We start from the raw sequence: 23755 nt of genomic DNA on the forward strand, positions 1-23755 counted from the left end.
ACCAGGACCACTTTTTTATTGGGCCTGTGGGGGGGGGGGGGGCTGTTTGGACCTCAGAGTACATGTAATGCCAGGGCCATTTTGAATTGCAGTCCTGGGTGTGGGCGGTAGCTTGGGCAAGAACTAGTGGTCCACAGGACTAGTGTTGCCCCTTACCACTGCTTTCAACAGTATTCTCATAGGTCAGGCAATTTTATCACTCGTTCATACACAAGCCCTGCATAGGGTTATATCATCACATCATTCTGTAGTGTGCTTACACTTCCCGGGCTGCTTCCAAGTAAAGATTCATGCAAAGGACCATAAACACTGCCATACACCGGAATACGCCTTTAACACATTTATTGCAGAGAAAAGTGCCACTTTTAACAAGTTACTTGCTTAGTAACCAGTTTATGTACATTTTACGTGTAGGGGTTTACCAAAAACGGGCCCTTAGGACAGGAACCCCTAGGACAGACCACAGGGTGGTGCTGGGAAACAGGGACACTGGGATGACTGGGTTGCACATGGTTAATAGGGTGTACAAGTGTAGTTCGGGTTATGGCCACAGGGTGGTGTATAGGCCCATATAAGGGAAGCAGCAGGTGCTGTGTGGGAAGTCCTGGGATTGCTCCAGTAATGGAGTGGGTGTCCCGGGCACAGTTCTGAGATAGGAGTTTTGTGATAGATCGCTCTAGGAGTGATATGTAGAGTAGCGAGTTTAGAATGGGCGGACATGGCCCCTCCAGGAGTAGTAAGCGAGGTTAAGACCTCCCGGCAGTACATCAGCCGGAGTGCAGGGAATTAAGTGGCTAGGGAAGGTGTACCAAGGCACCACCAGTCCAGGAGGCCGGATCTGAGGATGCCCAGTGAGAGTACCGGTGTGGGTCCCTGTGGGGTAACGTCCTAGCGTGAGTACCGGGGGAACTCTATGGTAGAGTGTCTTGCCGTGAGTACCGGGGAGAGCCCCTAGATGGGAACACATGTCGGGAGTACCGTTGGGTAGGCCAACAGGAGATGGTACTCAATGAGATGTATGGAGATATACCCTGCACTGTATACTATGGTTAAGCTGCTCCTGGAGAGGTGTCCGTCCAATAAACCTTTTCATTTACTTAATTCATATACCCGTGTGGTGAGATCTATTAGTCCGGAGGGGCACATCAACCTATGAAGTTCCCAGGGGGTAGGAAATAAGTCCATACCACTATCCCTGGGTGGAGGCACGCCATTGCTGGGAAACGCCTGTCCCCATAATAAGCGGGGCTCAGGGCTCCTGTAGCGCCAAATAAAGAAGTAGTACCACAGACTACAGCAAAGGTGGGCTTTTAAATCGGCTGCAGCGCGCCCCTTGTTTCCTAGCAACCTCTTCGGCCTCTCTTGCCATGCGCATGCGCAACTCGGGCTGCTCCTGGGTATTGCCTCTAGGGGGCGCCGAAGTAGCGAGAGCTCCAGCCTGCGGTTGCGCTTATGCATCGCGATACTTCCCAGCCGGATATAGCTTTGCAGCTTGGGGAGCAGTCGCTGGTGTTTTGGTGTTTCAGCTTGCAGTGTCGGTTCGATAGCGGTACCCAGGTACTGTGTCTTACGGGAGAGACACTTGCATGGCTTATATATGCACTGAGTATGCTAAACCCTGAAATAATAAGCATACCAGCGGTATAGAAGTATAGACTAAGCAAGTTTGCATGTTGCATGTCTCAGCATCCCTCCCTCACCATGTTTCCCTATATTAATGGCGTATGCCTCTAGCAACACAAACTCCTTGTTGGGTTGTTTTAGTCACCTTACTATAGGCATATGGAACATGTGCCCCGCTCCCATGTGCTTATGAACTACAGCTATCAGCAGTCCCCAGTGAAATACATGCTGGATATTGTCGGTCAGTCAAACCTGCTGGGCTGGGGCATGCCTATACAGGAAGCAAACCCATAGGGCACTCTAATCACTTATATCATTTATACAACACCCTAATCACTTACTTCATTTAAAGCACACCCTAATCACTTATTTAATTTACAGTGCACCCTAATCACTTATTTAATTTACAGTGCACCCTAATCACTTATTTCAGAGAGCTTATTATTGTTGTTTTAAATAAAGCAGACCCTGTGACTGCTGAAGGCTATTAGGGATCTAAATAATTATGTGAAATTTCTTTGCCTACTGCAGAAGTAAATGTAGCTGATTATGCCTCTCACTTTGATTTTGCAGGACATGGACAATGTGTTTGTCCAGCACAGCGTTAAAGTGCTCAGTGCCCTTAACAAACAGAGAGAAGAAGGCCGATACTGCGATGCCACATTGGTCGTTGGAAATTTCAATTTTAAAGCACATTGGAGCATCTTGGCCTGCAGTAGCCCATTTTTCCAGAGCCTATATGGAGACGGGACTTCTGCCAACATTATCTTGCACGAAAGCTTTTCTGAAGTAATTGGGCTTGTGCTGGACTTTCTTTACACTGGAGAGCTGGCTCTTACAGAGGAAAATGTTCAGAAGGTCCTTCTTACTTCAAAAGAACTTGAGATTTTGGAAGCAATTGATGTGTGTGAAAGGTTTCAGCCCAAAACCTTTCAGTCTCATGAAAATGAAGGTAATGATCAGGAACCCGACACTGAAGAAGCTATAGATGAACATTTAAAGCAAACAAACGAGGCAGATGAAGAAAGAGTACAAAGTGATGTTACGGTGCTCACTAATACCCTGTCTCCAGAAGGCATAACTGGTCAAAGCCATGAGCAGGACAGGACTGTGTCTGTGCATCAAGTCCCCAGGGAAAATTCTCCTGTTCTTCCAGAAGCCTTTCAAAAACCCAATGATACAGAAGACCCTCAGGAGCACAGAGAATTCCAGCGGCAAAAGAAAAGCCAGAGGGGCGACCAGACAGTTAACAGTGAATGCATAACGGTAATTTGTGCTTCTGTTTCATTTTATTTTAATTTTCCACCTAGATAAAAGTGATGCTGATGTACAATGTTTTGCTTGTTCCATTATGTGGATTTTTTTCCCATAATTTGCTTACTAACAAAATGTACATTACTATGGATGTAAATGTCTTCACATAGCAATGCAAGTTGATTTACAGCCTTTTTAATGTTGGTGTAAAGCAACCGTTCAGGCTATGCACATGCAGCTGTCAGGGAAACACAATATATCCTCTATTAATACATGCTGGTGGCCCTGATGCAGCAGTGACCCTTGCAGCCAGGGTTTCACTAAAGACATAATGGTTTATTTATGTATGTTCTTATAAATGGTGGCTAGTGATGCCATCACTTAGTCAGTGCTTAGTTATCTCCCCTTTACATGACTAAAGCTTGCATTTTATTAAAAAAATGTTTATAAAATTTAAATATATAGTGCCAAAACATAGGTGCAGAGCAGAAAATAATGATTATTCTTGTATCCTTATAAGGATAAGGTGCAAAAAACACAAGAATTCATCATTATATTAACGTATTAACTCTAATTTTTGCACCTTATACAAAAAAGTGCTGTGTCTTATTTTTGTTTTTTCCTCTCATATGTCAGCAGCCCTGTTGCGTCCCCTTGACTTTCTACCTCTTCCACATTTTTGCAATTATTTCATCTCTCTCTCTTTATTTTTTCATTCTTGAGCAGTTGTTTCCATTTCCATGTGGAGACACATGGAGCAGCTTGTCATGGCTACTAAAATAGAAAATGCTGATCATTTACTGATAATTGTCTCTACATGTGTTTTAAGCTGGCCATACACCATCTAACGATGGTCGCACGAAACATCGTCAGACACACAGTCAGGGCTGAAACAGCAGATAAGGAGGTAGAAACAATAGGATTTCTACCTCCTTCTGCCGATTCAGCCCTGACGGCAGATTTTGGTCAGGCACCTTCTATGGCACCCGATCAAAATGTTCTAACCTGGCCGATCGGCGAGTCGTCCGATATCAGCAGCTTCCTGCGATATCGGTCGACTCGCTGACATGCCATACACGCACCGAATATCGTACGAAACGAGGTATCGGTGCGTGTATGGCCAGCTTTAGCGGGGGCAATTCTCAGCATTGTCTATTGCAGGGTATTTTATAGCATTAAGTAGTTGTGAAAAAGTAGCTGCTGCTAGTTGCTCCGTGTGTCTGCTATTCTCCTCATCTTTTTCCTTTCACATCTTCAGCTCATAGTTAAAGTCCGGCACATTGCTATATAAGTAGCACCACATTTAATATGTAACTACCCGTTGTATAAGTTAGGCCATAGACATACTCAGTGTCCAAAAGCCTACTTCTGATACATATAGTACTTTGCTATTCTTTAGATGCAAGCTGGGGCAGCCCTAAAAAAATAGGCATACGGCTGATTGCTGTTCACTGTAGCCAGCAGTATCTTTTGCAAGCAGATCAAGCTATTCAGCAATTGGGTTTGTACACAGGATATTAAAACTCCTATCACAGTCCCCATATCACACCTCCCTCTGCTGGTTAAGGGCTCTGGCACACAGGGAGATTAGTCGCCCGCGGCAAAACTCCCTGTTCGCGGGCGACTAATCTCCCCGAGTTGCCTACCCCTGCCATCCCACCGGCGAACATGTAAGTCGCCGGCGGGATGGCAGACGCAGTGGGGCGATTTCGGGAAATCGCCGAAAAAGACTCGATTTGCGCGAAATCGCACTGCCGCGTCTGTCATCCCGCCGGTGGGATGGCAGGGGTAGGCAACTCGGGGAGATTAGTCGCCCGCGAACAGGGAGTTTTGCCGCGGGCGACTAATCTCCCCGTGTGCCAGAGCCCTTAGGAGTGTTACATAGGAACAGCTACCAATCTGAACCCAAATCGAGTAAGTAGTTTGGGGTTTCTTCAAGTGAAAAATTGTGTGTCATGAAAGTGCACTATTTGCTTTTGTCCTTATGACCTATTTGCTTCTACACTTTAAGTTTGTTAGTGCTGAACTATCAAACATCCCAGATATTTCACTGTGTCATTCCTGTGGCTTATTGTGATAGGATGCTTAAGAACTATATAGGGGCATATGTATATAGAAAAATTTCTGAGGTTTTTTTTTAATGAATGTTGTGCTGTGTACAACTGAAGCAGTGAAAGAAATACACTGATAAAGAAAACACATCATATAAGCAACCTGTTTTGACAGATGTGAAGTCAACATAGGCATGTGTTATCCTTTCTCACAGATAATATTTTATATTAGAAATGTTTTGCATTACAGTGGGATTTAGAAGTGGGCCAGATCCATGAAGATATAACCGAAGAGGATCCATACATTCATGAAGAGGTAGATGAAGATTACATCCCAGAGCCAAAGACTCCAGACGCTAACCAGAAGGCCTGCTTGGTTAAGAAGATTAGTGTAGTTACTGACAATGTACTGCCCATTAATGCACTTGATGGTGCAAATCAGGCAAATGAGGGGAATGCTAACAAGACAGTGCAATGCTCCACGTGTCATAAAACATTTCTCAGCAAATATTATCTGAAAGTACATAACAGGTAGGTACATTCAATTGAATGTATAATAGTAAAATTACCTGCTACTCGCAACATGGTTCTATGCATGAGCAAAAAGCCTCTCTGTGTGATCTGATAAAACAGCCTGTAGGTGATCTGATCATTGTGATCTGGCCACATTGGGAATTGGGGTATTGCACCCACAATAATTGCAGAAAGAAGGTGGACCAGCTAACACCCAAATCATAATCTAAGTAGATCAAGACAGCTTTCTGCAAGTTGGATATATATCCATGATAGTTCTCTCCTCTCTGCACTTTCAAGACCAGCAGTTCAGTTGGAGTATAAGGAGTGATCTGTGTGGCTCTGTTCATAAATGCTCAAATAGGAATTTTAACGTTTAATAATTTGCCTTTTAGGCCGATAAATCTTCACTACCGCGGGTGACTAATCTCCCTTGCTCGCGGTAGTGAAGATTTATCGCAGGAGAGATTCAAGACAGTTTTCACCTGCAATACAAGGGATGTCTTTTAGGATTACTGACCTAATACCTTTGCTTGGATTTACCTTGACCAACCAGTTGTTTTTGCTCAGCTAAATTTGACACATTTAAAGCAGTTCATAACTCTGCCCCAACCTACATCACCTATGGGGTTCTGTAATAAAAGTGCAATATTTGCTTCAGGTCTAATCACCTATAGCAATTAGCAGGTTTGATTTACTGGTTACCCGATTGGTTGCCATGGTTTACTGCACCTGGGCAAATGAAGTGCCTTTTTAAGTGCCCCTTTTGTGGAGAAAAAAGGCTGCCATAATAACAGCAGCTTTCCCTCATGCATATCTACAGGTCACACTTCTGTTCTAGATGATATTTGTCAGTATTATAACTCTAAATTCACATATTTATGAACACTTGAAATCTTATGCTTGGAATATTTTGTGCTCACCTATAAGCATTTCAATCTGACTTGACAGAAAACACACAGGAGAGAAACCCTTTCAGTGCTTAAAATGTGGCAAAAGTTACTTCAGGAAAGAGAACCTTTCAGAGCACGAGGCTCGGAATTGCATGAACAGGACGGAGCAGGTGGGTTTTCAGAGGCTTGTGGGTTGGTTATGGGATTTGAAGTGAAAGACTTTTTTCATTGTGCCTGGTAAGGCTTCCAAAATTACCCCCTATACGTTTAAAGATCTGCTTTTTTGGCATATGAGGCTTATGTGCATTTTTTGTTTTAGTTTCATTTAACTGTTGCTCAGTCTGCACTCCACTTTTCACAATTCTTCAGACCCTTTCCAATAGTGCATTTCAATATTTGCCATTGAGTGCTGAAGTAGTCTTTACTTGCTAAATGTATAACCTTTACTCTTCTTTATACTTTATTTTCTCTAATGGATTTGCTATTTGTGTACAATGTATCAGAAATTGTTAAAGGAATGTACTGTGGTTTTGTAGAACAAACTTTTTTATCTCTCCAATGTTTTCCATGTTTTGCTTAAGGATGAAGACACATGGAGCTACTAGTAGCAGCTACTTGTCATGGCTACTAAAAAAGACAATGCTAATCATTTACTGATTTTTGTCTCTGTGTGTTTAGTATCGCGAGTCTTTTTCGGCGATTTCCTGAAATCGCCCCGCCGCGTCTGCCATCCCGCCGGCGACTTACATGTTCGCCGGTGGGATGGCAGGGGTAGGCAACTTGGGGAGATTAGTCGCCCGCGAACAGGGAGTTTTGCCGCGGGCGACTAATCTCCCCGTGTGCCAGAGCCCTAAAAAATAGCTGCTACTAGTAGCTCTGTGTGTTTTCACCCTTAGAAGGTGGCATGATGCCAGTGTTGAAGCCCCAGATGTTCGCAAAAGAAGCCATGCTGGGAAATTGTATGTTACCAGCTGGATCTTCATCTGTGTCACGTGCTGGCTCGTGTTCTATGTTTTCTTATATGTGTTTATTTTATTTAAACAGTTTTTTACATGTACCTTGTGTAAGGAAATATTCAAAAGGAGACTGGAGCTAAGAGTGCACATGGTTTCCCACACTGGAGAAATGCCATACAAAGTGAGTAGACTTGCTTCTTGTTTTAGCGGGCCACAATTTTATTTTGTTTCTTTTTAGCAAGAAAATAATGGGTAGCAATTTTAAGGCCTATATAATACATGCAGAGTATAAGCCTTTGCCTCTGCCTGGGAACAGTTGTGGGAAAATCCTGCGAGACCAGCAGCAAATTTAGCCCTGTACCTCATATGGCCAGCTTTAGAGATTGTGGTGCATAGCAAAAAGTATTTATATGGCCACAGCCTTAACCCAAGGATCATAATTCAAGCTACTAAAGTTATTTAAACCTTTGTACAAAAAGTGTATGCCTACAGAACTTTCATATAAAGTAAACAGAGCATTTTCATAGCATGATTACTATACTGGAGCTACAATACAGTGAGAACAATCATTGCCAGGCAGTCTTAATTCTTTTATAAAAGAATACCATTACATGCATTTAGAGGGGCATGTTTTCCTTTTTTAGTATCAGTGACATGCCCGTACCTATGTAGCACTACATATATGTATGTCTGCATCAGCAGTTGTGTATATATCCACTTGGACAAACTCTCGCCACCTTTGATTGCTAGGTGCAGGAGTAAACAGTTTGCCATAATGCAGGGGGGCAACCAGTTAAAGTCCTGTCAGATTTGCAAAGGTCCTCTTCATGAATGGTCATACTTTATTGACCATTCTGATGATATTTTTTTTTGTTTTCAGTGCGTATCCTGTCCCCAGCAGTTTATGCAGAAGAAGAGTCTTCAAAACCACAACATTAAGTTTCACGGAGCTCCAAAGCCCCATGCAGTAAGAATGACAACTTCTCCAGGATATGCCTTTATTGTTAATGCCTTTATCATTCTACATAATATATATTGGTTGTGAGGGTAATAATAGTTTGTGACTGTGCCCTGCTTGATGGTTTGACTGTTTAATGCTCCCCAAAGCAAACAAGGTTCTGCTAGATTTTTTAATGTAATATAATTATTACAGCGTAGAGATTTTAAATAGGCTTTACACATAATTCACTTTTAGAACAGGTTCTCCTTTAACTTCAGTATGACTACAGTGAACAAATACCCTGCCAAATGTCATCTGTATTACAAAACCTATGCAGCTGATTATTCAATGATGCTAATAAATAAATATTTAGATCTCTGCTGCAAAATACTAAATGTACCAGCAGGGGTCAGTAGTGAGTACAAAAGCTCTAGGAGATGGATACAATGAATGTCAAAGTACCCATCAGCTTTAGCCAACCTGATTTTTATAGATACTTTAAAGAGTTTCCATAACTTTATTTTCAGATGTCTCCTCTAGAACCCTGTAGTGCCATTTGGACCTGAATAGAGCCTGGAGCTCTATTGTCGATCAAAGAGGGATATTTCCACGTTTTGAAAATAAAGTTAAGGAAAAGCTTTGCATTACGCCTTCAACAGTATTGTTAGTACATGCAATTTATTACATCTGCTATACATACTTACTGTTATTTACACTGTATTTTATAGGGAGCCTTTGTGCTTGCATTTATACAATATTTTTTTTTTTATTGGGTTGGATACTTGAAAACAAAACTATCAATTTAAAAAACAAACAGTTTTACTATCCCTTTTTTCTGTGCCCCACATTTCTTTGCCACCCCCCTTTTGTTTTAACACTTTCTCTCTTACTGGTTAGTTTTATATTACCCTATTTCTTCCAATTCTGCTGCATCCTGTAATGTTCTGTCATTTAATTCCGTTTTCCTCTACCCTTCCGTTTTTAGTTCCTACCCACCCCCTTGGTCCATGTTGGCCAGTTAAATAAACAGTGAAAGTTTCACACAGTTGCAGGAGTTTTTAGCCTCTAGAACAGTGATCTCATGAAGAGATCACACAAGCATGAAAAATGTTCCTGGGGATGCCAAATAAGCTACAATTGGCTATTTAGTAGCCCCTGTGTAGATAGGAAGCCTAAAGGTGACTCTGTTTGGCAGTACACCAGCCCAAACCTGCCCCAATCGAGTAATTAAAAAATAAGCACCTGCTTTGAGATCACTGGTAGGTATATCCATGGGGTTGGTGAGCAGCATGTTGCTCACGAGTTGGGGATCACTGCTGTTACAGTTACTGTTGTGAATACCTCCCATTGCAAGTGGTTGGAGGCAGTGGCATAACTACAGAGGAAGCAGACCCTGTGGTTGCAAGGGGGCCCAGGACTGTAGAGGGACCATTGAGGCCTGAGCAATTTCAATATATTGTGGTAGAATAATTCAGCACTATGCATTCTATCAGTGCTTGCTGTCTGCAGTGAGGAATAAATGCAAACAAGGAGTTCAAAGCTGTATTTTCCTGAGCCTGAGCACTGGGAGGATATGCTAGTACTTGTAGAGCACAGGTATCATTGACATCTGGCAGGTGAAACCCATGTGAAGTACATCTGAACAGCAGCACAACATATTAAGAAAGAAAATCTTCTGTATCTTGCAGTGCCCCACGTGTGGGAAATGCTTTTTTACTCGGACAGAACTTCGGTTGCATGAAGCCTTCAAGCATCGTGGAGAGAAGCTCTTTGTGTGTGAGGAATGTGGGCATCGGGCATCCAGCAGGAGTGGGCTGCAAATGCACATCAAAGCTAAACACAGGTGAGCATTGTTTTTTTGGGTTATAGTAAACTGCTGTCCCTGCAGTGCTGTGGGATATCTGTAGTATTATCTGAGCCTGCACGCAAAGGCGAGCCCAGCAATGCAACTGCAACAGACTGTCATGGAATCATTACTTATATATTTTCCTTTATACCTCTTGAACTATGTTTTTGGAGATAAAGAGATGCTACCTATTTAAAGGGTATATTTTTCAGTAATATCTTTAAAAAAAAAAAAAAAAAAAGGTCTAGTAATGGAGTCGCACCTTAGTTTCAGAGGGTTTTCTCCTTTAAACTTGTCTGTTTATTTTGCTTTTTTTAACCTTTAGAAACGAGCGGCCATATATTTGCGAATTCTGCCACCATGCATTTACTCAGAAAACCAATTTAAATATGCACCTCAAGACCCACACCGGGGAGAAACCCTTTCAATGCCATCTGTGTGGCAAAACATTCAGAACTCAAGGTAAAGAGTGAACTGGCTTCATCTGATTGCCCTTTATATCCTAGGGGGAAGTACCTGCAGCCATTTTCAACTTGCTGCATTGCCCATTATTCCTGATATACATAGAAAAAAATCTGGTGGGAGTTGTTTATCTGTGGATGGTGCCAGAGGCCATTTTGTATAAAGCAGTGCATATTTTGGACATATTTTACCCTAGTTTTCCACAAATATTATAAAAAATGTTTAGTTAGCCTAAGGATTTTCCCCATGATTAACCAAGCAGAGAGGTGTCTCCTGTAGCTTTATATAAAGATGTGCCCTTGGTGTACAAGATACATAAATGCCATGCACCTCTCTCTCATGCCATGCATCCACCATTTAAACCAGTTTATCTTTTTTTTTTGTTTATTAATAAAGGCTTGTATTTGCTGCACATAGAGTGAGATGTGTTGTAGTCCCAGTTACTAACGCAGAAAATTGGATAATGTTTGTCACCCCATGCGTTTGACTTTGAATGTTATTATGTGGCTTTCATCATTTTTATCTCAGCTAGCCTGCATAAGCACAACCGGACACATACAGGGGAACGGCCTTTCAGCTGTGAGTTCTGTGGCCAAAAGTTTTCAGACAAGACTCCCCTTCAGAGGCATGTCGCCAGCCGGCATCAGGAAGGACGACCTCACTACTGCCAGATATGTGCAAAGACTTTTAAAGGTAAATCTGCTTGCCAGGGTGATTTAAGCACAGCAGATAGTTATGCAAACAGTATGATTCATTTATTTCCTAAGTATTTTAACCCCCCTATTTTGAGGATGAAAGATAATTCCACCACTATGTATTACTGTAGGCATGGGTCAGAGCCATATCAATAGCTTTACCCAAACTTGGTCTCTGTGGGAGGGTTAAAGAAAAGAAGCCATGTTAAAGCATGGCTGATGTTTGCCAGATAATGTGAGTATGAGTGTGACCAAAGTGCAGTGTGAGAAAATATTTCAAAGTCAAATGGTAGATTGGTGCCATATGTATTGCTTTGAAAAAAAACAGCCGGCCTACACCGTATTGTGCTGGTAGTGTCACACTTTGGTGGGGGCAAAGTCCTGATAGACTGGGTTGCTGCTTTCATTTGGTCTTCAGCTTATTGGGACTTTGACCTATGCACAAAGCCTATTGTTGCAACGCTGCTCTGCTTGAAGTTGTGTAGTAACCAAACCAGGTAAGTTCCAGAGGGTTGGGGGAAGAAAGGCTAAGTAAAGTAGAGAGTGTTTTTTCATAAGTGCATGCAATGAATATATTGATGTCTTTGCTCTTTCCACAGCCATAGAACAGTTGCGGGTTCATGTTGCACGACACAAAGGTGTAAGAAAGTTTGAATGCACAGAATGTGGTTATAAATTCACACGACAGGTGAGCATTCTACACATGCTAGACTGCATGGTCATGTTGTGCCAGTGTAGCCATTTTTATTAGAATAAACCTAATAAGGCCTTAAGATGCCACCCTGTTTATTCTTAGCAGTACATAGTTCTCTCACTAAGGGATTATTAGCAAGAGCTACTGACTGTGTAGGCAGCAGTGACCGCCCTAGAGTAAATAAGACAATAGTGATAGCTTTCTCATCAGCTACTTCACCTTTATTTCTTACAAAGGCACATCTGAGGCGCCACATGGAAATTCATAACCGCATAGAGAACTACAATCCCCGCCAGAGAAAACTCCGCAATCTAATCATTGATGATGAGAAGATGGTGGAAGTTGGCCTAGACAGCCCACATGAACTGGAAGTGGGATCCACAGAGGTCATTGTGGAATCTATTTCAGGCAGCACATTGGCAGAGGTCATCACAGAGGAAAGGATATGCACAGAGGGCTTCCCACCGGAAGTGATGGAGCAGTCTATCATCATAACCGCCACAGCTATCCCTCATGACTGTGAAACGTGATCATGTTCATCAAATAAACTTCAGTCTTTTCATAGAAAAATAACCGTGTATTTATTCATTGGGTCAGACTCAGAGCAAAGTGTGCTAAGGATGCTGAAGCTCAGTACTTACCTGTAAAGGCTCTGTATATCATACATATAATATATATTTCCATAGACATAAATGATCCTCACAGTGGGAGGAAACCATTATAAGTCTGTCACTGACTCACAGGGACCATTTCACACCTTTTCCACCTTGAATTTGGCTGTCAGTCATTTGACCCCTCCCTCAGTGCGTAACACGTTAAACTGATTCTGGGACTTGTAGTTGCTCTGCTTTCCATAGTATCCATGCACTGCCCACCATGAAAAGACTTGAAGTCCCAGAATCCACAGCAACATGGGGCAATGAGAGGGAGAGGTTACACCAGTTACATGACTTTTCCTGTATAAGGAGGGGTGGGGTAACCATCATGGTTTCCTTTCAGGTTGTGAAATCATGTATGTATGGGTAAAAAATATATATATTTATTTTTGAAAGTTTGCATAATGTTTATGCATCTTTTTAAACATAATCCCAACTGAATGAGCTCATGTCATACAAGTTGGGGGCATATTTTCCCTTTAATGTTTTGTTGAGAATGTATAATTGTAATGTAAAATTGCTTATAGCACTGCTCGGCACTTTCACAATTTATGTTAATTTAATTTTTTCTTATTTTCAAAATATTCATTTTTGCCCTAACAGAATGGTTCTGAAACTACAGCTCTACCTGCTGTTCGTTACGGCCCACCACACACAGCAGAAAATTATTTTTTTTTTACAATTTCTTTGCATCTGTTCATCCTGTATCTACAATTAGTTTCTTGGTAACAAATGCCCTGTTTTATATGAGAGGTTTTCATGCTAAAGATGCATTTATCTTCCTGTGTAAGAACTAAGCCCGCTGTATCCTACACGTTATATGGTATCTGCTGTGTAACCTATGCCTTACTGGCCATTCAGCTACAATGGCTGCCCCCCTGGCTACAGAGCAGCTTATTAATATAAACTATAGTAGAGATTCTTAAGCTCACAAGGAAGTTATTCCAGTGCAGCTGTTATATTTAAACACATTTTTTTGGTGTTACCTTTTTTTGTTGCCAATAAGAACAGCAGGTGGCACTATATCAGCAGTGTAAAAACTGTTATCTTGAAAAATAAAAATAATGTAACTTGTGAAACAGAGGCCTGAGCTATTTCACATTTAATTGTTTACATTTCCTTTTTTTCTGGGTGATTTAATTCACTGTGGTGTGACATAACATTGTAACATAACACAGTAAACTGTTTCCCCCCTCAAAGCAAATGACTCCATTTTTTTTCTTAGGGTTATTAGCAGATATTAGCAGTTTTTTTACTTTGCCACTGCAATAAATTTGAAACAGACACCTATTGGGTTGTTATGGTGACCAGCTTCATAGTTGTATGAATATTTGAGGTAAAAAGAATAGAGAGAGAGAGAGGGCTGTTTCTGTGCTCTTTTCTAAGCAGAGCAATATCGAAAGACTTTCCTCTTCTTTTGAAATGTTCTCCCTATTGTTACGCAGGTGGGTGAAACTGGCCAGCAGATGGCACTCGTTTCAATTTCATTATTTTAGCAGTGTAAAAAAACTACAAATAGTTTAAGGGCAGTGACACGAGGAGATTAGTCGTCATACGACAAATCTCCATTGTCGCGGACGACTAATCTCCCCACAATGCCATCCCACTGGCTAGAATGTAATTCGTGCAGCACGACTAATCTCCCCGTGTACTCCTGCCCTTAACTAGAAAAAAACAACATGTAAATGTCAGAACTGCTTAGAAGGGAAATCTGAATAATTTTCCATTTATTTGACTTGGGGATAACAAGGGTGATGGCACAAACAACCTTTTTACCACTGGCACATTTCTCTTACACATAAACAGTCCGTACCACCTCCTATTAATGTGAATAGGAAATGCCTGACAGCCATTTTTCTGCCCTGGATGCCATCAGCCTAAGTACACATGGCTGCTAGGAGATGTAGCTTTCATAATGATTTCATTTTCCTCTCTCTCCTTATTATAGGAGAAGCATATATTTATATATAGAAAGCATATATTTTAGCTCTCTGGGCCATCCACCACCCACAGCCCCAACCTGGTTATTCTCTCTCTTTTTGCCCAAAGCAATTTGTTTCATCCTGCAGTGGAGTGAATTGTACAGAATGCAGAAGACACTTTACAACCATCAATATTTTAATGGCTTCATTTTAAAGTATACAATGGGAAAATACAATAAACAAAATCCAAAAAGTCAAATGTTCTACAAAAACACACAAACAAAACAGCTTTAGTAAGAAATTCCACAAACCCCACAGTGCTACAGTGACGTGTGCAACTACTTCATTAAGGGGCACAGTCTTTGTAGGGATTGGAACCCTTTTACTCACTCCCAATTCTTTTTTTTTCTTCTTCTCACCCTCTGCTAAATTCTCCCAGTTGTACCCTGGGAAAAATATGAATTTAGTGAAGAAACGGCAAACAGGATCCTGAATAAAGCAGATGGAAATGTGCCTGGTGGTCAGGTTACTGCAGTGCTAACTGGAGGAAGTGCAGCTCTTATGTCAGTAGATAAGGTAATGGTATAAAGCAGGTATGTGCAGCATGTGTCTCTGATGCTGTTATTTAACAAGCATTTGTTTGTCTGCAAATTCCAGGTTATAGTTTCGGTTAATAATTAGAAACCAGGTCACCAATTGGGACTGAGCCACCAGTGCTTAAGCCAGAAGACATTATGGGCCTATTTCTAAACAATCAATGTTAAGTTAAAGATGAATGGTGACCTGTCACCATGTAGGGTCTTGCTGGGCTATCCTTTGAGTGTCAGTGACACTGCACATGCTCAGTGTGCTCCAAACAGCTGTTAAAAAGCTAAGCTTAGGGGCCAGTAGTAAAATAAAGGTTACATCTGTGTTAGACTGTACCAGACTTGCAAAGGTGGCAGTGCAGCCAGATGCAGACACATCAGGAGTCTGAGGTTCAATCCTCAATGGGCCAATCCCGTACAGTAAACATCTGATCAGCCTGTGAGCCAAATGGACAGATACCACACAAAAGCCACACACTCGATAGTCATATATCTATAGTCCCACTAATTCAGGCACTCAACAGCAACATAGAAGAAAGTGCTGCAGCGCCTCATCTGCCATTACCTTATGTCACCTGGGGTATGTATCAGCAGACTTAGTCACTTTGTAAATGGTACATGCGGAGATATCTGCCCTCCTGCATTGGGCATCTTGGTTATACCTTTTCCAAAGGCAAATGATAATGCTCAATGTTAACAGGCATCAGGGACATATACAAGCGCTTACAATACAAATCTCCATAATAGTCATTAATATGGCTCATTTACAGTGTTATGGGTCATTCCATGTCCTACTGATGCCATTAAACTTGCTCAGCATTTGAACACTAGCAACTGCCTCTGTCGCTGTTATTAAATATATTTCCCATCATGCTATGCCATCACCTAAAAAGCGCAAGGATTTCTACCTGTGGTTTAGGGCAATAGATAAAAGGATTAAATTGAAATTGAATTAAGAGCATAAGGTCCTTTTGCCCAGCAAATTAAATGTAATCTGTGCATCTTAATACCATGCAGATACTGTGTTAGCAATGGAGGTCTATATATGCAGCAATCAATTATGTATTTCACTTCAAACATCTGTGAATTTGTGTTTTCCATTATAATTATTATTATTATTATTATTAATAATAAACATTTGCTTAAAAAAGGTGCCCATTGTACAGTAAATAGTATGCCAGTACACCAGTTCCAGCATCTGTTTGAGTGCCTGTTCGGCATGCCATAGCAAACCTCTCCTGCCATGTTATTATTAGCATGCATAATACAGGGAATGAAGCTCATTTGCTTCTTGGATTGATCCGAGAGCATTCATGCATGCCATGCAGGGATGTCACACGTGTGGCTAGCCGGCTCTTGTTAAACTAGAACACCCAGCATTACACAGAGAAGAACTGGCAATTGTGGCATGTAGAGTGAAGGGAGTTACTCTGTTCCATGTTAAAGACTTATTTTTTCTCCAGCTCCAGAAAAAAGGGAAACTGCAGAAATGCTTGTCAAACAGGATTAAGGACAGTTGATATGCAGTGCTTAATCCTTATATCTACATGTGCTGTGTCTATGGTACAAGCTTTCTGGGAACAAGTCAAATGAATACTGACAAGAACAGGCAGTTAGTACATCTGGCAAAGCACACCTAAGGTAAGACCAGAAATAATCGCACATCTCTCTCTTCAGCTTTAGGCTAATGTCACTCCAGGGGTGGGTCAATGAGTAGCACCCAGCATAAACAATTGCTTTTGGGCTGATTTTTGGTCTGCAAATAAATAGACGCTAAGAATCAGCTCCCACACTGGTATCAGCCTTTTCCTGGAGCCATTGCGTCAGCCTGGGCGCAGGCACACAGAGCGGATTTCAGCACTGAAACAGGTGAGTATGCATTAGAGTGCAGCAATCCGCCCCGTGTATCTGCACCCAGGCCAGCACAATGGTTCCGGGTGCAGGCTCAGAGAAAGGCTGATGCCAGAGTAGGGGCTGATTCTCAGCTTGCCTTTATCTGCAGCCAAAGAGTCAGCCCTGTGTGGCATCAGCCTTGAGCCCAGCAAGGTGCACAGCTGTGAGCAGGTACATCTCATCTACTAGATGGTGTCTTTCCCACTAGCAACGGCAAGCAAATAGGCTACCATATTTGTGCAAATTTCCTCTGCATTTAACAGAGCATTTAACTTCCCAGAATTTGTTGAGATCTGTATGTCACGGCAATGGAACTCTGCACATGTGTACAAGTACAGCAGCTCCACACATGTGAACATAATCCCTGCCTGAGACCTTATGTAGGGAACTGCTGGTATCTTTTTTTTTTTTTTTTTTTTTTTTTTGAACACAGCTGCTGACCATACGGGCCCATGCAGCTGCTCTAGGACTGCAGAAATACTAGGGTACCTTAGCATCCCTTTTGAAGAATGTTCCTGGTGTGACATTAGCCTTACATGCACTGTCAAACACTGTGATTACAAACCAAAACAAACAAAAAAAACTTGTAACTCCTTGGAATTTACTGGCATACTGTGAAATGGGGGCAACTGAGGATATATAAACATTTTTTGTTTATTAGAAAAATATATATATTCTTCCTCTTGTCTATAGAAATGATAAAGAGCAGCTACATGTAACAATATACATATATTCTATGTATGCGTACCTATGGGCAATGCATGGACACTGAAAGTAATGATTTGATTGTACTATGAAGCCAAGAGCACTCTCATACACTCGTGTAATGATAACCGTGCTGCCAAAGCATGAGCTTATCAGTCACAGAGAGAGAGTGTCACCGCCCCCCACTGTCACTCTGTTCATATTTAAGTTTCATTAGAAACCCACTTGGCATTCCTATCGTCGATGTAATTCATTAAGGTTGTGATTATGCAAGTGCTGTCGTCTTCTGTTAAGGTTAATTACGTTTCTCTCGTTGTTGACGTTGTCCAACGGAACCCCATCTAAACTGTACTGAGTTTGTGGCATAAACTGCCGGAATATACTGACGCTGCCGTGCCAGAAAGTCGGCTGAGGGAGGCGCCCCACAAGGCTCCACAATCTTGTTTCAGGGTCAAAGGCTTCCACAACGTCAGAGAGTTCAAATGTGTTGTCATAACCACCAGACACGTAAAGCTTCCCCCCGAGCGCAGCCAGGCTCCCTCCAACATGAACCTACGATCAATAACATTTCCATCAGGGCACAATTCTTTCCAAGTAAAAAACATCTTTTGTGTGTTTATCGCCCAGGCCTGGACTGGGAATCAAAATAGGCCCTGGCATTTCAAATACACAGAGGTCCAAACAGCCCCCCACCAGCCCAATAAATAGTGACTGTCCATAGCTCCTCTGGTACTTGCCAGAACCCACAGATTTAGTCTGGGCCTGCCCTATGGCTTTAAATCTCCTACACTTTCTATTCCTTAATTACTAGGGAAAAAGCCACTGTATCTAAATTTGTTCATTTACATTTATACATAACTGGGCCAAAGATTTAGTGGTCACTTCCCCTCACTTTAGTGATACTTTAATATACTGCTTGGAAAGAGTAAGAGGTGTTGGGCACCTGAACTAAAGACTTACACCCAATTTACCAACACTGGGCAAATGTTTGCTTTCATTGTTCTACTTGTTCTATTCCCAATGTTCCATCTAAAAAATACTTTCCTAGATCATATCATGACATTTTAAATGTCTATATATAGAATATACAATCTGTTCTGAATGGTTTTCCATTAAAAAAAATGTCCTACCCATCATCGCCCTCTCATTTACTGTGAATGATAATACAATTAAAATGGTTTTGTATCTTGGTCAGGTTTGTCAGAACCCCACAGTGATACTATAGTCTGCCAAGAGCAGAAGTACCTGTATCATTGGTGGAATCTTGTCCCATTCATTTTTTGACGGGCTGTACACATCTACTTCTGCTGAATCATCTCTGAAATTAAAAAGAATTATTAATCAATTAACGCCATCATTCTGCATAAATCCCAGTATCACATACATTCCATGGAATGCCCAAGCAATGTGCCGTATGGCATGAGAAACACAAGCACAGACATTTGCAGAACACAATGCCGGTTTATGAAGGCAGCTGGGCCACATTATTTTCAGCCTCATTCCTCAGTTTCAATCTTAAAAAGGTAAAGTAAAAGTGCCCCACTCCTATGAGAGGAGGATCAAAGTAATTTTCTTAAAGTGGAACATGGACATCTACAAATATTTTTTTTTCACTCCAACCCCTCTAGAGGGCAGGCCTGAGCCAATTGCTAGTACCACAATCTTCCTAGAAATGCATTTTGCTTTGCAGCGCTGGGGTTACCATGTCTATCGTTCATGGTTATTAACCCTTCTTTATAACATTTTGCCATTAAAGCCCTAGGGTAACTCTGTAAAGGAACAATATAATATAAATATATAGATAGAGAGAGAGACAGAGTGAATCCTGGAAGGAATAAAGTTCCACACCTACATGTAAGTATTTTGGGTGACATCCCAGCACCATATATATATATAAGTGAAAAGCTGATTCCCCAGAAGCAATAGCAGCACTCCAGTCAAATCTTTGCAGCCTGTGAGCTACACAGTTCTTCCATTTCATCAATAAAATTACAACGTGTGTATGACAGCTATTATGTCTTTGTGGTAAGGCTAAAAGAATTTACTGGGGTTGTTTTGCTACTTCCTTAATAACAAAAAAAAAACAAATTGGCCATGAGGAATTAGTCATACCGTACATATATACATATATTTTATTTACCCTGTGGTGCCACAGTGGGATTATAAAACAACACAATCCCTACCCAGTGGCATGGGCAGTGTCAATGTTCCCTTCCAGAGCTCCTGGGCATGAATCCGGCCACAGTTTGCAACAGTGTGGGGCTAATTAGTACCAGACATTGCCATTGATTCAGCTCCTCTTTCCACTTCCATCCTGGTACCACAGTCCCAATGCTGATCCCTAATATGCCGTTCTTACTTTCTGCCAGGGCATGTTCAATCCCTGTACAGCTTTACCGGGACTAAAACTTCAGCGAAAGGACCTGCTGGCACCAGAGCTTCCGCCCTCCCTTCCCAAGTCTGCAGCTAACTGACAGCAGGGGGGCCCCCCAGCTAATCCACGTCAGTGCAGTGCTACACTGCCTTTCTCCTATTTGCCCTCCCCATCTACTGTTCTCTATTCCATATTCCCACGTCTAATGTGCCAATCCCCGCTCCATATACTTCATCCCCTAAGCGCCATTTACAGCACCATCAGGTTTTTTTCTCCTCCGTCACTGCTGTGTGCCAGTCTAAGTGCCATTCCCTCACTCTCTGTACATGCCATTCTCTCCCCCACTTTTAGGAGTACAAGTCCCAGATCTTTTACCTCTCTCCCCATGCGTCATTCTCTTCAACCCCAAGTGCCAATAGCAACCCAGCCTCTCAGATACACATTATCTCATGCCCAGTGCACCAGTCTTGGTAAGTCCTCTCTCCCTGTGTGCCACCTTCACCAGCTATTTTCTTATTTTATCACCATGTGTCAGTTACTGCCCTTTTCATGACTCCATTTGCCATTTTCATTTTCTTAACCTCACCCTCTCTCCTATCCACATACATGCCTGTCACAGCTCTATTTGTTCCTGTCCATATGCCAGTGTCTGTCTCCATCACCCATGTAATGCCGGTCATATCAGGCTTTTCAGCCATGTGCCATTCCTCATGTGTCACCCACTGCCTATTGCCCTCACTGGGGCCACTTCCCTGAGCTGCCATCAGGGAGGCGAGAGGGTAGTGTTGTGCCGGGCCCGGAAAAACTTTCTTCCATAAGGGCAGGGGCAAACTCCACTGACACCGAATGCACTGACTTTTAATTAACACATTAAAATCAATGAAGTGTCTATTATAGATTAATGTGAGTTGGTTATATTGCACACAAAAGGGGGTGTGGCCAAACATTTTTGTACTGCACAGTTTGGGGGGCCCTATATAAATAACTTGTATGGGGCCCCAAACTGATGGTGGCCCTGACAAATCATTCAGATCTTGCCCATGCAGTGGGGCCAGAAGAATGGCAGGGATCTGACACATTTTAAGTACCCATATGTGTGTAAAGCAAATCATTTCACCCATGGGGCCCTTCCAGAATATGCTGTGTATATGCCAGTGTAACAATAAAGGTTTGCACACTGAGATGTCCTAAAGGGGATAAAGAGTAAGCTGCACACTAGTTAACACAAGTGGCAGTAAGCCTGTGTCCCTGGTGCAGCACATGTTACATGGCCATGCAGTCACCTCTGGGACAGGGACATGGTTGTTGACAGGAGCAGGTGGGGGACAGTGGCTGTAGCTGGCAACACTTTCAGCAGCTCAGCATTCACAGTAGAACTTCTGGGGGAATGGATTAAATATCTAGCTCTTGCTCAACCACCAAAGTCTTTCCCAACAGGGATTTAATTATAACCAGAGTATGTATAAGGTTGGCAATGTGCATTCATTTGTGGATATTCATTTATATTCCTAGGACTTTGTCCCAGTAGGAAACATTCTGAATAACAACCAAAAAGCCTGTGTTTCTCCCCAAAAGCAAAGCAGAAATAGCCCCTGGATCATGTAAATTAATTAGAGAGGTACTCATTTGTCTGTAGTTTATTGCAAATATGACAGCAGAAAAGGAGAGCCCTAGTCTCAGCTTAGACTCTTCCTATGTTATGGTGCTGTCTAATGCCAGCTATGGCAAGAACTCAAAAATTCATATAGTCCATGGCATGACTGTGCTACCATAATCAGTGCCAGTCACTGTAAGCCTTCCCTTGAACTTGCATTAATATTAAGGAGGCTCTCTCACTTTCCTTCACCAGTGCTCAGTGTTTTACCAAAAAACACTCAATGCCCTACTGAACCCCTTCCAAAAATCCAAATGCCCCTTAAAACCCATCTTTGCATATAATCATTTTTATTTCTCAGACTCTAACCATTCAGCTCTAAGTCTATGGGGCTGATTTACTAACCCACGAATCCGACCCGAATTGGAAAAGTTCCGACTTGAAAACGAACATTTTGCGACTTTTTCGTATGTTTTGCGATTTTTTCGGATTCTGTACGAATTTTTCGGATCCAATACGATTTTTGCGTAAAAACGCGAGTTTTTCGTATCCATTACGAAAGTTGCGTAAAAAGTTGCGCATTTTTCGTAGCGTTAAAACGTACGCGAAAAGTTGCGCATTTTTCGTAGCGTTAAAACTTAACGCTACGAAAAATGCGCAATACCGATCATTACGAAAAAAACGCACTCGGACTCCATTCGACCCGTTCGTGGGTAAGTAAATCAGCCCCTAAGTCTGGTCTTGGTCCAGGCCTTGATTTTCTGTTCCATTGGTATCTTTGTGTCTATGTTATATATTGCTGCTAAGGTGCCTTTCTTATGAAAAAGATTTGAGTCCTTGGAAATCCTGCTAATAAGTGTATACAGTGAGAGCTAAATGTATTCATGTGATGCCTGGAATGAGCCAGTCCAGACTCCAGGCTTTAAGTGCATATATTTAGATTAGCGATTCCCAGAATCGTGTTTACAAAACCGGATCTTCGTTTTTAAGAGAACACAATGTTCCCTCAGGTAACACTGCGTTGCCAAGGTGGTTTTCACTTAATGTTTTGCTGTTGGGAAGATATTTAGACTTCATGCTTGTGAAAGTGTTAGATGGGAGAACCATGGCTATTTAAGCACAGGAAAATAAAGGGATTTTATGCAGTAACTTCTAATAAACCCTGCAGTTCTACTCAGCAGGCATTTCAAGTACACAGGGGCCCAAACTAAATAGTAACTGTCTGTGAAATCTTACAGCAGCCCCTCTGGCATTTGCCAGTTTGGGCCTGCTACTCAGTTAAGCTTTAGGTTCAGCTTCCAGTGCACTGTACAGAAAATGTCCAGCTCCTTTCAAGTGAAAGATGGATGATTGAGAAATTTTTTTGCAGTACTCCTGCACCAGCCCAGGTTCATTTTTGTGAGCACCACATTGCAATCTCCTTTACATGTGCAGCAAAATGAAAATTTTAAAGGCCACCCAAAAATTGCTCCAGCACCAGGAGCAGCCATGCTATTTAGTGCACATGAGCATAATAACCAAAACATTAAACTTGCTCATTATGTGCATATGTGTTATATAGAAGCAGTGGATGCAACTCAAAAAATTGCACGTCCTTTAAAGAAAAATCCAGCTTCTGCACATGCTCTGGTCCAGAGCATCCGAAAAAAAGAAGCAGAATGTAGTGCTTTTTCAGAAGTACCCGAGGCCAGTGCAATTTTCTTCTAACAGGAGCACCGACCCGTGTATCAGGTAAGCTATTATAATCACCCCCCACAGGTGGAACTTCCCTGTGATCTGTGCTGAATCCAGTGTCAGACTGGGGTTCCAGGGGCCCACCAGAAATTCTATGACCACAAACATGAGGCAAACAATGTTTTTCTTCTCTCTTTATTCACTTTCTTCATTTTCTTTTTCACTTTTCCTTCCATCTATCCTTTCCTCCATTTCTACTTTGTTCTCTTATAAAAATGGGGAATGGCCATGGAAAGGCAATTGGTAGAGTGAGAAAGAAGGCCCACCGGTACTTTTCCTGGTATCCCAGTGGCCCAGTCTGACACTGGCTGCGCCTCACCTACAGGTGCCACCCTCTATATGTCGGATCTCACAGATGTTCCA

At 42.0% G+C, this 23755-nt stretch overlaps 2 protein-coding genes across 6 annotated transcripts in view; one reads left to right on the forward strand and one right to left on the reverse strand.

The window, feature by feature from the left end:
• The first annotated feature begins 1440 nt into the window (after positions 1-1440).
• On the forward strand, positions 1441-13782 carry zbtb48 (zinc finger and BTB domain containing 48). Its single transcript, XM_002933851.5, has 11 exons — positions 1441-1557; positions 2197-2889; positions 5179-5459; positions 6393-6504; positions 7379-7471; positions 8171-8257; positions 9919-10073; positions 10402-10538; positions 11067-11231; positions 11833-11921; positions 12164-13782. The coding sequence occupies exons 1-11, from the start codon at positions 1453-1455 to the stop codon at positions 12455-12457; spliced, it is 2211 nt and encodes a 736-aa protein (XP_002933897.2). The 5' UTR covers positions 1441-1452; the 3' UTR covers positions 12458-13782.
• A 901-nt stretch (positions 13783-14683) lies between these two features.
• klhl21 (kelch like family member 21) overlaps positions 14684-23755 on the reverse strand; it is a 33108-nt gene continuing 24036 nt past the window's right edge. For all 5 annotated transcript variants that reach the window (XM_004916197.4, XM_004916194.4, XM_002933852.5 and 2 more), the window contains exons 4-5: positions 18936-19008; positions 14684-18242 (exon numbers count right to left, since the gene is read on the reverse strand). In XM_004916197.4, the coding sequence (XP_004916254.1) occupies positions 17925-18242; positions 18936-19008 (391 nt within the window). In that variant the 3' untranslated portion in view covers positions 14684-17924. The remainder of the gene's footprint in view (positions 18243-18935; positions 19009-23755) is intronic.

Source organism: Xenopus tropicalis, chromosome 7 (assembly GCF_000004195.4).
Source record: "Xenopus tropicalis strain Nigerian chromosome 7, UCB_Xtro_10.0, whole genome shotgun sequence".
NCBI classification, from domain to species: Eukaryota; Metazoa; Chordata; class Amphibia; order Anura; family Pipidae; genus Xenopus; species Xenopus tropicalis.